Here is a 14,468-nt window from a genome sequence, read left to right as displayed (position 1 = left end):
TTGGCACTAAATTCAACCTTGCTATGGCCTTCCAATTGGTAGCTCCTTAACATTGAAGTGCGGCCAAGAAAAAAAAAGTCTGAGTGCACTCGCAAAGATACAGTCTCGTATGCTGTGAACTTAGCTTTCATACAGAGGAGGCTGTGTACTCGGATCAGTCTGAGGTTTCATGTAGGCCTAATTGTATCCAAATTTACGCATTTACGTATTTCCCATGATCCTTAATCTCGTCAAGACTTAGAACGTAGAGCCCCCATTGAAACGAAAAAGGATGAAAAAGAAAATGAAAAGAAAGTAAAGAGAAGAAGAGACGCTGCAAATAGAAAGAGACTAGGCAATGCATCCCAATAGCTCCACGACGGGGATGTTTTTGTCATCGTTTTGCATCTTCTCGTTGGCGGAACCAATCTTAGTGCCGTCGAAGCGCGACTCTTGATCCACCGTCTCCTCTTCACCTCCAACTTTGGCGGCTCTGTTATCCTTGTTCAACAATTTCTCTAAGCGGTCCCTGAGGCCAAAGCTTCCTGTACAAAAATACCCCTTATCATGACTTCCCCTCTTTCGTCGGAGGATCGTGGCGTTTGTACCGCAACCTGATACGCGGATCAAGGGGAACTAATGCTCATCATGTCGGAGCTGCAATCTCCACCGATGTAGCGCCTGTGACATCTCGACCTGGTCGGACGTTTCGGGGGAAAGTCATCTCCGCCACCTGCCTTCCACTGATGGGTCATTGCTTTACTTCACATAGTGTCAATCGTGATACTTCAAGAGCTACCTCCGTATCCCGTTCGCAAGGGACTCAAAAGTACGCAGATCGACGATCGTGCTCCCGGCCTGTGCAATCGACGTTTCGAACCAAATTAAAGCGATGATCGACACTCAGGCGCGATGGCTTGCTATTTTACTAACGGTGGTTCCACCCGCTCCCATTTGACGAACGGAGCCAGCTAACTTGAGCAAGTGGAGATAGCGGGGAATACCAACACCGTTCGGTGACAATGTCCGACGGGTGATTCAAGGGTATCAGGCTGAAAATGGTCGACCCCACAGGCCAGGGTACGAACTTGTTTCCTGTGAATAGCCGAGCTCAAGGAGATCAGAGCTCTGAGACCAAGTGGCTCACGTACCAGAGGCACAGACATCTGCTGTATAGCGTTGAGTCCTTAGCTCTGAAGAGCTATGACACAATCACGATGAAGCAACTGGACGAGGCTAGCTCGAGGAGCTTGGGACACTTCGGAAGGTTCCCCGACCACATTACGCTATGAGAGAGGGTCCCTGTTCTCCCCAAATCATCTTAACCTCGCCGATCATGGCCAAGTATGTCTCGAAGATCCTTCTGACCCTGTCTTAGCGTGTGAACCGGCTTAAATGGGTGGGGAATTGAAGAGTCGAGGCTTTTGCACGGACCGAAAGGTTACGTGGTGCCCTGTTCTGCTTAGAAAGCCAGGTGGCTAGGGAAAGATGGACGGGCTGTATAGGGAGTTAGTTACGCGAGAGGTGGAATATTTCATGATCGCGGGGCTATCGCGGACACTGCATTTGCCCGGTCAGTCGAGTGTAGAGAGGGAATTACAGTAGCGAGATAGCTGCTCAAGAAAACAGGAAAAGAAAAGAAAAGACAAGTCTACGTTTGCTGTCCTGTCCTTCAAATGCCAAGTTGAGATTCATGTGCAAATATTGGAGGGACCCGCTCATTAACCGACAAGCTCCGGCTTACCGCGCGCCAGCGAATCGAGCCCACTGCAATAATATCACACCACCACCGGAACATTGGAACATTTATTCTCGTGATTCTGAAAAAAAAAATGGCGAGTCAAAAAAAATCAAATCGAATGTATGCAAATCGCCATCACCTTCGTCCATCAAATGTGTCGAAGTACACAAGAAAAATCCATGCCGAGATGCAATGGCCGGAGAATGGTCAAATAAGCCTCACTGCTATGCTAGTTCGCAAAAAAATGCTAAATTCCAGAGTGTTAAATTAAAAATACTGAGCATTATTCTGCCCAGCAGAACGCGTAGAAGGCAGCGTATAGACAAACCCCGTGTAAGGCCCGCCAAGAGGACATGTTGGGCTTCTGGGTTGCTTGGAATGCAACGTTTTCAATTTTTCGACCCTGGGCAACAGCTTCTAGAGGACGGCCTCCTGATCGCGGCTGATGCAGGCTTGACGTCGACTTTGGCAGGGAAGGGTATGGGTGAGGATTTTGCATTGCTTGGTCGCATCTTACACTCCCCCATATGTCTAGACAAACATCAGTAACTGACTTGCCAATGTCCATTTAATAGTGCATCTTACTTTATCAGGGTATCACGTCGAGCTACTCTGACCTCACACCACTTGCAGGCATGCTTGCGCACTCCTCGGTGTATCTGGATCCAAGTCAGCACGTCCCTTTGTCCGGTCCTCTTATTTCACTTGCATTATCAGTGTGTCTTCGAAGATCCGCGTTCCTCCCAAATGCCTTTTTGCATTCGTGACAGGTGTAAATTTTTTTGAAGGTAGGGTCATGCCGTTTCTGGTGCTCGGTACAGTTGGATCGCCTGGTGAAAATGTATCCACACACAGGACATTTGCGTCCGTCCTCCATGTTCTTGTCCAGTAGATTGCTGATACTGCGATGTGTATCAACGTTCTGCGGAGAACTCTGAGAGAAACTTTTGGTTGAGACCGCGCTGCGAGGAGAAGAGGAGATTTGTGCTGAGTTGTATTGGCTATCAAGAGTTCTGGTTCCATTTGTAGCTATTGTAGGGTGGTGTGATCCTCTGCGGACCGGTATCGTTGGCGGTCTAACGGTGATGCATGGCTCTGGGACCAAGGGCTGATTCCAATGGCCGGTTGCGCAAGCAGCTTCCAATTGAGTCGACGATCCAGAGCACGACATCGGTGTCCAATAGGCAGGATCCTGCCCTGCATAGTTGCTCAGCTCATTTGATCCCAAGGATGAGTTAAAGCTTGGGGATACACCCATGGTCTGTAAGTCGTAGGGAGTAAGTGGGACGTTGGACGTAGGTGGGACGCCATTATAGTTTAAGAAACAAGGTTCGCTGGAGAAGTGGTCGACTTCCATAAGATTTCCGTAGTAGTCCTCGGAGGTGATCATCTGCTTTGAAGCTACCTGAGAAGCTGCAAAGGGTACAGTACCGAGAAAGGTCCTGAAGTTGTCGAAGCCAGGCTCCAGGCCACAGCCACTGATGCCTAGCCCAATCGGCGAAATCCTCAACCCTTGGGAGGTCGTTGCGGAGACTGGAGAGGGGAATATAGCTGACGCATCAAATGTGTGAGTGTCTTTCGGTATGGAGTGGGCCATCGAAGAAAAACGATGTGCCGGGGTTTGATCCATGATGATTGTCCGAAAGACCTCTCACAAGACCCAAATTGATGTCATGCGCAAAGCGAGACGAAGTCATGGGGGAAGAGTATTATTGAGGGAGCCACGGCAGTATAAATAACGAATGCAACAGCTAGAGCTGTTGGTGACGAGTGGCGGCATACATCAAGGGTGGCTGAGGGGCGTCAAGCAGGCACGAGACAACTAGAACGGCTTTGCGCCGCATCGGTGGTGAAGAGTCGCGTAGTATTGACGCCTTGCCGAGCAAGGCAGATTTTCAAGACGAAGAAGAAGAGGGGGGATGTCTGCAAATGCATTGGAAACAAGTGGAGTAGGAGACTAACGGCCGGGGGGGAGGGACCAGATCGATGAAGTCTGTCTGCAAGTTTTTCCGTCGAATTCCCCATGCACCATAGAATTAGCGCCGGAGAAGAGCGACCAGAGCGACCAGAGCGACCAAAGATGCCCGATGCTCCCTGGGCAAGTGATATGTCATGGGTTTAGGCAGGCCTGTCTCTTCCGGGCTTAGGGTGTTCCTAGAGTCCTCGGATAGGGCAGAGGACGGAGCACGAGAGCATGGATCGGAGAAATAGCTCTGGAACCTGGGAGTGAGACGGGAGATTGGCATCGTGCAGGGTCGAAAGGTCAGAAAGAAACCCCTAAATTGCGAATAAACGCAATAACGGCGGCTGTAACCTATGGACCTGGGAAAGGCTAATCATCCTATCGATCACCGCCGGACTGGTCTGCCCAACAGCGTCGCGTCCCATGCAATCCCATACATGAAGGGTGGCCGACGCTGACCATACAGCATGCTCATTTGGACCCGAAGCTTTGGGTGCTGGCTTGGCGATATGCATCGTACTTGACGCGGAACTCCATGAGACTTTGTGTACACGGCCCCTCGACCTTCGACCTTTGTCTCCCCCTTGATCAGGCAGACTTTGCCATCTGACAATTGTTGTTTCCCGAATTGCCCTCCCGAGCCGTAAGTATATCACCGTAGGCTCCACACGTTGCACCCCACAGGTTGTGCAGAAAATCCATGAGCTATGTACTAAGCACGGACCCTTAATATAGTGGAATCCACAGGCTATTGCGCAAAAAGGAAACAAAGAAAAAAGAGAAAAGAGAAAAAAAAAATTAAATATCCATGAAAATGAGGAAGCCTCGAAACCGCCGCAAATCGCTAATGCTAACGGATCTAGCCCTCAAACTCGAGACGTCAGGCTGGCTCCACACTGTCGTGCAGGGGATCAAGGTCGTGCGTGGCTATAGGCACCAGGGGTGTGGCCCTTTCGGTATTTAGCACGAGGACCCCTTTTCTTTTGGATCACGATTCCACAACTCTGTCTCATTCGTCACGGGGCTGCACGACTGTCCTGGTTACGCGCTCCACTTGTACTCGCAGCAGTTCAATTGCGTCGATCACATCCGCAAGCTGTGCCTGGCCGGCCCGCGCCAAGTCTGGCTCACGCATATCATCCTGCTCCACATCAGTTCGTTCATTTCCAGGGCCTGGGCGTGTTTCGGCTACGTAGGGGTGTTGTGGGTCCTGACATCGTGAGGCACTCGGCTCACCGGCAAAGACATGTCCTGCCATTGGCAGCGGCGGGAGACCCGTTGTCCGTCGATTCAGACGGCGCCAGCTAGACTCATAGACCCAGATAAGCATGACAAATGGAAGGTGAGTCGCGCGCAGGAGGACAATGCGCACTCGACGAACCGTTCCCGCTGAAAGGAAAAGTCGCATGGGCCGAATGCAAAATAGCGGGATTAGATTCTTTGTGATGTGTGAGCTTTTCAACGTTCGAGAACATGAACAGAAGCCTTCAAGGTTTCTCCGGGCGCTAACTGACCAGGGGGGGGCATAAAATACGTCAGACGTCGGGAGTTGCTGCTCTCCAGAACGTAGATAGATAATCTAGTTACATTAGCGACCTGGTCATTTTTCTGTGGGGCAGTGCGACGATTCAAGTTAATCCAGGAACTCAGTACTCACTGAAACAGGTATTCCTCACGAGCATGAAGCATTACCTAGAGTGGGATTAGTAACATGTGATGATTTAGGCGCCGCGACTAAACGCACCCCTTCCATGCTCATGCTCATCAAACTGATCAGCGATGAGAGCAATAAAATATTACTCATTGGAACAAAGATCAGCCTGCAATATCGTCAGCCATGGGGGCCGAACGTGAAATGAAACAATCTAGCATAGAGGAATGCGTGGCAGTTAATCCATGGAGGGCATCAGCCCTAAGAGGAATAGGTTGTAACACCGCAAGAATCACAGACTAATGCGGGCCACCGTCACTTCTCATAACGTGATCGTAGCAATATGCGACTTCCGCCTCGACGAAACGCATAAAGAAGAAACTCACATTAAGCCGTAGCCAAAGATCGGAGAGATCTAAAATCTAGTGCGTTAGTCAACTTAACGCGATAGCCAACCATTTCGCCAATCTACAGGGAATCTTGCAGAAACAGCCACTAGCTCCAATAGACTTACTTCGGAGGCGGAGTCCTATAGCCAATCAATCCGACCACTGTTAGTCAAAGCTGCAGGTCAAGGAAAATGTGAAGCCACCCACGAGTCCAAGAGCGCTGGATCTGCCTCGCAGTTAGAAAGAAGCGGTCGACAACAAGGACATCTTCACCGCCATACCCAAAGAATACCTTCACTAGCATCCACGACATCTCTTTGAGCGAAAGGCGGTCGCGAGCCAGCATCGTAAATGTAGTCAAGAACCCTGCAGCGATCCCGTCACCGTTAGTTGTTTCAAATCCCCTGGGCTATGCCATCTCAGCCACTCTCACCGATATACAGCACCATCACTACCGGCAAAAATCTAAAGAATGCTTTCGTCTAAGGATCCATCAGCCTTGCGGCTCCACAAGCCGGTTTCGAAGTGACACAGTACCATCTCTTTTAGCACCGGGATCTGTCATAGCCACAGTCAGAAAAGACAGATCTTCCGTAGAGGTCGTACGACTTACGAGACTTCCAAAGTAGGAATTCAGGCTCACGAGGGAGCATATTCTGTGGGCTATGCGTCAGAATCTGCGAAGCGCGACTTGTATTTCAGTCAAAATGTAGCGGGACCTACCTCGGGACTAAGAACAGAGCCTCAAGGGACAGGATATCGAATGACATGTCGAGGATGTAGCCATTGCCTCTCGCTAACCCAATGACCCCTGTGCCCTTGTCAGCCCTGGTGCTTGTAAATGACCCACTTGCGTCTTTGAAGATTGGCAAGGCCGACTTTGGGACAATTAACTCACTTGTGATGATGAAGGAGATCCCGACACCGATAATGCCGAGGTTCCAAAGGCTCCAAAAGTCCATCTGGTAGAACAACATGCCCGCGTCGACCATTCCACTCAGTTCGTCGTACGCAAAGGCAGCAATCCACACATCCATCAGTGTCTCAAAGAATCCAAGGCCATTCTGTTTCCTTTCCACGAGGACTGAATAATACAGAAGTAGGAAGGAAAGGAAGAAGGCTGCTTCGAACATTTTTCGGTATACGGGCACTCTCAGCCTAGAATACGGATCCGCCGTTCTGTGGAAGCGGAATAAGCCTGCTATCACAAAATTTGAAAAGTCACAACGAACCTTCTATTAAATATGTGCGGATTTTTTCTCGAGTTCACGGTAAGTGAATCCCAGAACACAATTTCCCCGTTCCAGATGTCGTTGACCACGCGCTGAACCACGCGCTGGCTTAAAAATCTTTTGGCCTGGGCAATTGCAGCGATTTCTAGTGCATTCAAACCGAAAAATCGAGAGTATCTGGCGATACCATAGGCTTCCTCACTGATGCTTTCTCCACCGGATTCACTGTTCCGGTTGGCTTTCCCAAGCCCAAGCCGAGAAACAGCAGTCGAAGAGCCAGACAAAAGTGGAGTAGTCTCCGTTTCCCTTGGTGTCGTGTACCCGGAGAGCCCTCTTCCGGCTTCAACTGAATTAGTAGATCCGCGTCGTGGGATCGAAAGCTCTTCTAACAGGAATTCGATGGTCTCACGCTGGTCTAGGTGGCATAGAAACTGCCAGGCAACGAACTCACAGGCTGAACCTCGACTTTCATTGAGTCCCCAATCGTCCTCCGGGGCATTGGTGAAATCCCATTTCAAAATCCTGTGTCCTCTTGTTAGCCTGCGTTCTTCGGAGAAGCTGAACGTACTTTACATCAGCGCAACAATGATAAACGGATTGTGGCTATCCTCGGCCAACGCGTGAACTAGCTGTCGCAGGCGTTGCCCGCGGGATCCATATCTCATCTGCTCGAATGAATATGTCATGTCACCCACGGTGAGGCTGATGAAACTGCTCATGATAATTAGTGTTCGGCCAAGGAAGATATCCGTGGAAGGTAAGGGGTACCTAGACAGCTTTGGTATTACTTCAAACAGGGGCTCATCTGTGCCGATGTTGGGAATGACAATGTGGTCCATGGTGTCTAAATCCATAGAGTGCGCATGCAGGCTGGACTTGGCAGAATGCAAGCTGTGGAGTTCGGCTGGAGGCAAACCCATGTCAAAGGTGTAGAGCCGAACCCCCAGATTACCCCCACGAGAGTCGACTATTTCAACCTTGACTGATCAATCCCTTCACTCTATGTGATAGTGCCTCACCGTTGCGCTCTTTGCTGTTCCCTTGGCCGCCGCGGTGTGTACTTGTTTCTAGGCAAAGTTTAATCCGTGGGCGACACAAGATCATCGCAAACATGAGAATGAGAACAGATTCATCGCATCAGATCTTTCAAACCAAATTGAACAACGTTCAAGCGTAGTTGTTTCAAAGAGAAGACCAAGCTCCAGATGTTGACATCGCTCACCGCCTCTCCATCACGTGTGTACGCGTCAAGTGACCGCGACCTCCGCTTATCAACTTTATCGATTGTTTCAGTCTCCCGCTAATAGACTTGGGAGATGACGTCCTGGCAAAATCATGGGCCAAGGTTACTCCCTCACTACCCTGTCCGCGGGGTCGGCAGGGATCGATGTGCCCGAGCTTTCGGACCTGGTGTATGAGAAGTCCATGGGTGGGGGCCGTTTCATGAAGAGCATCCGCGCGCGACAACAGAATGGCCTGGTCTTCGTTAAGGTCATTATGAAACCGTACCCGTCGATGCAGCTGGAGCAGTATGTGAAGTCAATAATCAGTACGCGGGTATTCCTCAAGTGCTTTTTTTGGTCAAGCTAACCATTTCGTAACTCGTCATAGGGGAACGCAAGCTCCTGTCAGACGTGCCCAATGCATTGAGCTACGAGAGGATCCTGGAGACTAGTACCAGTGGTTATCTAGTCCGCCAGTATATCCACAGCTCTTTGTATGATCGGATGAGGTAGGTTCACTATGTTGACATTCAAATAAATTGGACCTGACAGACGACTACACAGCACTCGACCGTTTCTAGAGGAAATTGAAAAGAAATGGATTGCATTCCAACTTTTAAGTGCACTGCGCGACTGCCATTCCCTGGACATCTTCCATGGTGATATCAAGACCGAAAACGTGCTTGTCACGTCATGGAACTGGCTATATCTCTCCGACTTTTCTTCGTCATTCAAGCCAACCTTTCTACCAGAAGATAATCCAGCCGATTTTTCTTTCTATTTCGATACTTCAGGTCGACGAACGTGCTACTTGGCGCCAGAGCGATTTCTTGAAGCCGGGGAAGAGCCGGGAAACCGACATGTCAACTGGGCGATGGATATCTTCAGCGCCGGGTGCGTAATTGCAGAACTCTTCCTAGAGTCACCGATTTTCACGCTTAGTCAGATGTACAAGTATCGCAAGGGTGAATACAGTCCGGAGCATAGTCAGTTGGCGAAGATTGATGACCCGGAGATTCGGGAGCTGATCTTGCACATGATTCAGCTGGATCCAGAATCTCGATACTCGGCTGAGGAGTACTTGAATTTCTGGAAGAAAAAAGCTTTCCCCGAGTACTTTTACAGCTTTCTTCATCAATACATGTCCCTCATGACGGATCCATCATCGGGGAGAACGAAGGTGGATGCTGAATCTACAAACCGAGGTGAAACGGACGAGAGAATTGAGCGAGTCTGTTTCGACTTTGACAAGATATCTTATTTCCTTGGATCAATATCTCGAGGCTCTCGAGAAGCATCTACGGTTGCTGACTCTCGACTCACTGGGGACATTCTTCCGGTGAAACTCGACCTACCCAACGAAGGAAATCAAACCTCCGGGCCGTCCTCGCAGTCAGACGATGGCGTTTTGATATTTTTGACATTGGTTGTATCCAATCTTCGGACCACAGCCAAAGCTTCGGCTCGAATGAAAGCCTGCGATATCCTTTTGGCCTTTGCAGAACGGTTATCAGACGAGGCAAAGCTCGATCGTGTCCTCCCTTACATCATGATCTTGTTAACGGACCGGACAGATGCCATTAAGGTCGCCGCCATTCGTACGCTAACCCAATTGTTGGAAATGGTTCACGTCGTTTCTCCGCTTAACGCTTATCTGTTCCCTGAGTACATTTTCCCCAGGCTTCAATCATTTATCATCTCGTCTAAACACAATCCGAGCCCCTTGGTTCGTGCGGCATATGCTTCGTGCATCGCATCCCTGGCACAGTCATCGCTCAGGTTCTTGGACATGATCCAAGCATTACGTTCTGATTCGCGCTTGACGGCGCTAATTCCCGCCGGTTTGGAACCGCAATGGACTGAGGATGCTACATATCGTACTCTTTACGATATTGCTAAGGGTGATCTACTGGCGTATTTTGAAGTTCACACCAAAGCTCTTCTCACAGACACGGATACGTCCGTTCGTCGAGCATTTCTAGGATCCGTGTCCAGTCTTTGTGTGTTTTTCGGCAACATCAAATCAAACGAGGTTATCCTGAGTCATTTGAACACATACTTGAATGATCGTGACTGGATATTGAAGTGCGCTTTCTTCGAAGCTGTGGTTGGTGTCGCTGCCTACGTCGGAAGCATCAGCCTGGAGCAGTACATTCTTCCTTTAATGCTCCAATCTATGACTGAGCCCGAAGAATTTGTTGTGGAAAAGGTGATTCGCTCTCTTGCAGCCATGGCTGATCTTGGACTGTTCCAACGGTCCACGACTTGGGATCTACTTCACATCACTGTCAGCTTCTTAGCACACCCAAACATCTGGATCAGGGAGGCTACTGTGAATCTTGTGGTGAAGGCTACCAAGTTCATGTCAAAAGCAGACATTTTTTCGATTCTGACGCCTCTTATCCGGCCTTTCCTCAAATTTAAGATCATCAACTTTTCCGAGGCGGATCTTCTAGACGCCCTTAAACGGCCAATGCCCAGAAAAATCTATGACATGGCTTTTCTTTGGGCATCAAAAGCTGACAAGGGACTCTTTTGGGATCCATCGAGCTCCCAGGGAGCATTCAGCCTCCCGGAGCCCGGTAGTTATAGTGCTCGCATGGGACGAACTCCCACGTGCCTACTGGCCACTCAGAAGAACGACGAAGACGAGCAATGGCTCTCCAAGCTGCGGAATCTCGGCATGAGTCCAGAAGATGAACTAAAGCTTTTTGCACTTCGTGACTACATTTCTGGAGTCTCGCTGCGTCAATCACGAGATCTCGATACTGATTCATCTATGCCGTTCAATGATATCATCAGCCTATCGCAGCATGGGGTTACGCCTCAAACAGTTTTCTTCGACAAAAATCTCAACGAAAGGCCGCGAGATTCTCCTGTACATCGGGCTGAAGGTCGTCTTGTCTCCGATGATAATAAACCGAAAACAATCGCGGATGCATTGCTCGACGCCTCCACAACAATCGAGCGAGGTCCAGGCGCTCATCGTAAACATGTCAAAGCCAGAAGCCAACTTCACAAAGAATTGGAAATCCCACGTCCAGGCCGCCTTGATCACATAGGGGTCGATTCTTCGTCTGCATCTCCTGCTGCATCGTCTCCTGCTGGTCCTGGATCTCGCCCAATCTCTCCCCGGAGCTCTGATGTTGATCACGATCTTAGTCGTCGCTTGAGCTCCGGTCAAGAGAGCTTGTCAACAACTCCTACCAATACCGAGAATCATTCTCTCAGAGGCGACCAAGTCCATCGAAAGTCAAGCGCAATCAACCTTCTCGGTCGCAATGAGCCCACCAAAACCTACGCGGAAACCAGCACAAGCTCGGCGAATGCGTTTGGAAAGGTAGATGCACCCATGCATCGCGCAGGGATTCCTCAACCCTCGCCTCTCTCCCAGGCGTACGAATGCAAGTCGGTCCAGGCATCCGCGCGGCGATATCATACGAATCACTCCTACGCAGGCGATGATCCCGCGGTCTTGCAGCTACTAGATAATGTATTTGCAGAGAACTACCCGACCGACCTGTTTGACTTGGGTCCATATGTCAAGGAGTTGGATCCTCGACTGCCAATTCGTCAACCCAGCAACCAAGACCCCACGAAGATGTGGAGACCGGAGGGACATCTAGTAGCCACCTTTGGTGAGCATAGCGGCCCAGTGAACCGTATCGCGGTGCCCCCGGACCATCTTTCTTTGTCACTGCATCCGATGACAGCACTGTCAAGATCTGGGATACGACTCGACTTGAGCGAAATTTGACTCCTCGCTCTCGCCAGACCCATCGTCATGCATCTGGAGCCCGGGTGAAGGCATTGACGTTTGTCGAGAATACCTACACGTTCGTCAGCGGTGCTACCGACGGGAGCATTCATGCAGTCCGAGTTGACTACCAGAAGGTCAATGAAACTGCCCGGTATGGAAAACTTCAAATTGTGAGAGAATATCACCTTCCGACTGCCGAGAACGGATTGCCCGAATATGCTGTCTGGATGGAGCACTTCCGGGATGAGGGCCAGTCAACGCTTCTGGTTGCCACCAATACCTGCCGAATCATCGCGCTGGACATGAAAACCATGCTGCCCATTTACACTCTTGAAAACCCAGTCCATCACGGAACTCCAACCACCTTTTGCTGTGACCGGCGCCACACGTGGCTGCTAGTGGGCACGACTCATGGAATCATGGATCTATGGGATCTCCGTTTCCGTGTACGATTGAGGGCATGGGGCCTTCCAGGCTGGGGATATGTCCATCGAATTCAGCTGCACCCGCTAAAGCCGAGAGGACGCTGGGTCTGCGTGTCCAGTGGCGGCTCTCGCGGGAATCAAATCACCGCGTGGGATATTGAGAAATTCCGCTGTCGCGAAGTCTACCAGATGGCACCACTGAGTCTCAACGACGTCACGTCTGGTGCTGCGCATCGGGGCTCCGCCCGGCCCGCTGCTCCCCGTGGACCACGTCTCAATGTCAAGGATTTCGAGGCATGGTCCGTCGATGATGATCGACCAGAGGGTATGCTTCGGCGATTCGCCAACGCTCCCGCTGCGGCGGGAATGGGTGCTGCCCCGGACAGCAACGGCTCCGCGTCTGCCAACTACTCATCCGGTGATCAGCTCGGGACTTGGGCATTTGCCGCTGGCCTCAACCCCCCCGACGACGATAAAGCGAACAGCAGCAAATGCGGGTTCATCATCTCGGCGGGAAGCGACCGAAAAATTCGATTCTGGGACCTTGCCCGCCCCGAGGCCAGTATGATCGTCACTGGTGGAGACTCAACAGGCAAGCCGACCTACGAAATGGCATCCATCGCAGCCAACATCCAAGTCACCCTGGAACACCAGCCTTCGACTCCAGCCACCACGGGCCACTCCAAAAAGGGTACCAGCCCCCGGCCCCCTCGCAGTACTGTCATTAGTCTTCAGCAGCAACAGCTTTTGAAGAGTCATTTGGATATCATTCAAGACGTGGTGGTGCTGCGGCAGCCTTACGGGATGATTGTGAGCGTTGACCGAGCGGGCATGGTCTACGTTTTTCGGTAAGGAGTGTCATCAGCGTTGCGAATTTCCTCAACTGGAGTAATCCGAAAGCCTCAGAGCAATAGAATCCCATATACTGAATGGAGTTGTTCCCAATGCTTCTTCATAGTCGGCAGCATCAAGTCAAGATAAAACTGGTGGGTACGCCACCTTTCTACGAGACCATATCGCAATAAGCTTAGGGACTAAGTGCTTCCTGCTTGGACGTATGACCAACATGCCTCCAAATATACCAGCCTGATAAATAGTAGCGTCGAGTATTTTACTTTTGCACAGCTCAAAGAGGATAGTGAAATACCCAAAGATGACAGGACCGCGATTTCAGGATGCGCGGGCGCACCCATCTACGGGAGATGCCCGACCCGTCATTGCGCATTTGCTCAAAATAACCGCCAAACAGCACTTGAGGTTTAGGCACGTGCCCTATCATTATTCGTTTTTGATTTCTCATACATTCATTCGTCATAAGAAATAGACAAACGAATCAAGTATCTAATGTGAAATAAATCTATCGAGTACAATAGTGTAGTGGGGGAACTGCTGACTGCTTGAGGGAACGGTCTATCGGATGAACGAGGCTTTTGTGATATATAAGGAATTCTAGGCGCAGGAGAAGCAAGACAGACACACTTTCTCTTCCAAACTACGCCTATGTGTTCCTCCCCTATGTTCCTGCCTCCTTGGCCGTGTAAGTGGTGTGTTGTGCCTAGTCTGCATTGCCACATAGCCATCGAGCTATTCCTACTTCCATAGTTACTAGCAGGTGGCGGTCACCTGACAGGTCAAGGTTGGATGGTTTGTTGCTTTTCAGTAGACAGATAATACACCATGAACTACACAGCGATTCATTGTACAGAACGGATATTGCTTAGGTGTGACCCCCTCCATGTACTCAATACACCATGGACCCATGTGGCTTGGAACAAACATAACATTGAACAGAGAAACGGCCCGGCTGACCGGATAGCTATCGGATATATTTCTGCGTCGGGAGTCGACCCCTCATGAAAAAGTTAATTTGTTAACTTTCGTGCCTCGCCTCAGGTACAGATATCCAAATATCCAGATTTTCAACATTCAACCCCATGACAGAAGGGTTCCACTTGCGTTATACTTAGCTAGGTCGTACTGACTGCTATTCTAAAGTTCTCCGTTCTCCGAGTGCAAGACACCTGGAACGGGTACCTACCCTAACTTTGGAGTGGGGAAAGGGCCACGGTTAGAACGATTCCGGAAGTACTCGGTACTTCTAAAGC

At 50.2% G+C, this 14,468-nt stretch overlaps 3 protein-coding genes across 3 annotated transcripts; 1 reads left to right on the top strand and 2 right to left on the bottom strand.

Annotated features, from left to right (window-relative positions):
- Positions 1-330: 330 nt before the first annotated feature.
- On the bottom strand, positions 331-548 carry N7477_004324 (uncharacterized protein; the record flags this gene model as incomplete). The annotated part of the gene is given in 2 exon segments (XM_056965987.1): positions 331-524; positions 539-548. The coding sequence occupies 2 exon segments, from the start codon at positions 546-548 to the stop codon at positions 331-333; spliced, it is 204 nt and encodes a 67-aa protein (XP_056822768.1).
- Positions 549-4,692: 4,144 nt separating this feature from the next.
- On the bottom strand, positions 4,693-8,020 carry N7477_004323 (uncharacterized protein; the record flags this gene model as incomplete). The annotated part of the gene is made up of 12 exons (XM_056965986.1): positions 4,693-5,137; positions 5,194-5,262; positions 5,341-5,375; positions 5,428-5,503; positions 5,849-5,885; positions 5,931-6,089; positions 6,261-6,281; positions 6,337-6,386; positions 6,447-6,902; positions 6,956-7,477; positions 7,529-7,922; positions 7,975-8,020. Coding segments are annotated over 12 exons (2,310 nt in total), but the record flags the coding sequence as incomplete, so codon positions are not given.
- A 270-nt stretch (positions 8,021-8,290) lies between these two features.
- On the top strand, positions 8,291-13,215 carry N7477_004322 (ubiquitin-binding serine/threonine protein kinase VPS15; the record flags this gene model as incomplete). The annotated part of the gene is made up of 4 exons (XM_056965985.1): positions 8,291-8,504; positions 8,567-8,687; positions 8,743-11,848; positions 11,902-13,215. 4 exons carry the CDS (start codon positions 8,291-8,293, stop codon positions 13,213-13,215), a joined length of 4,755 nt encoding a protein of 1,584 aa, XP_056822766.1.
- Between the last annotated feature and the right edge of the window lie 1,253 nt (positions 13,216-14,468).

Source organism: Penicillium maclennaniae, assembly GCF_028827695.1.
Source record: "Penicillium maclennaniae strain IBT 15551 chromosome Unknown utg000004l:1.0-3007600.0:1.0-3009580.0, whole genome shotgun sequence".
NCBI lineage: Eukaryota > Fungi > Ascomycota > Eurotiomycetes > Eurotiales > Aspergillaceae > Penicillium > Penicillium maclennaniae.
The sequence above is the reverse complement of the archived record's forward strand: the minus strand, read 5'-3'. Positions and strand labels throughout refer to the sequence as shown.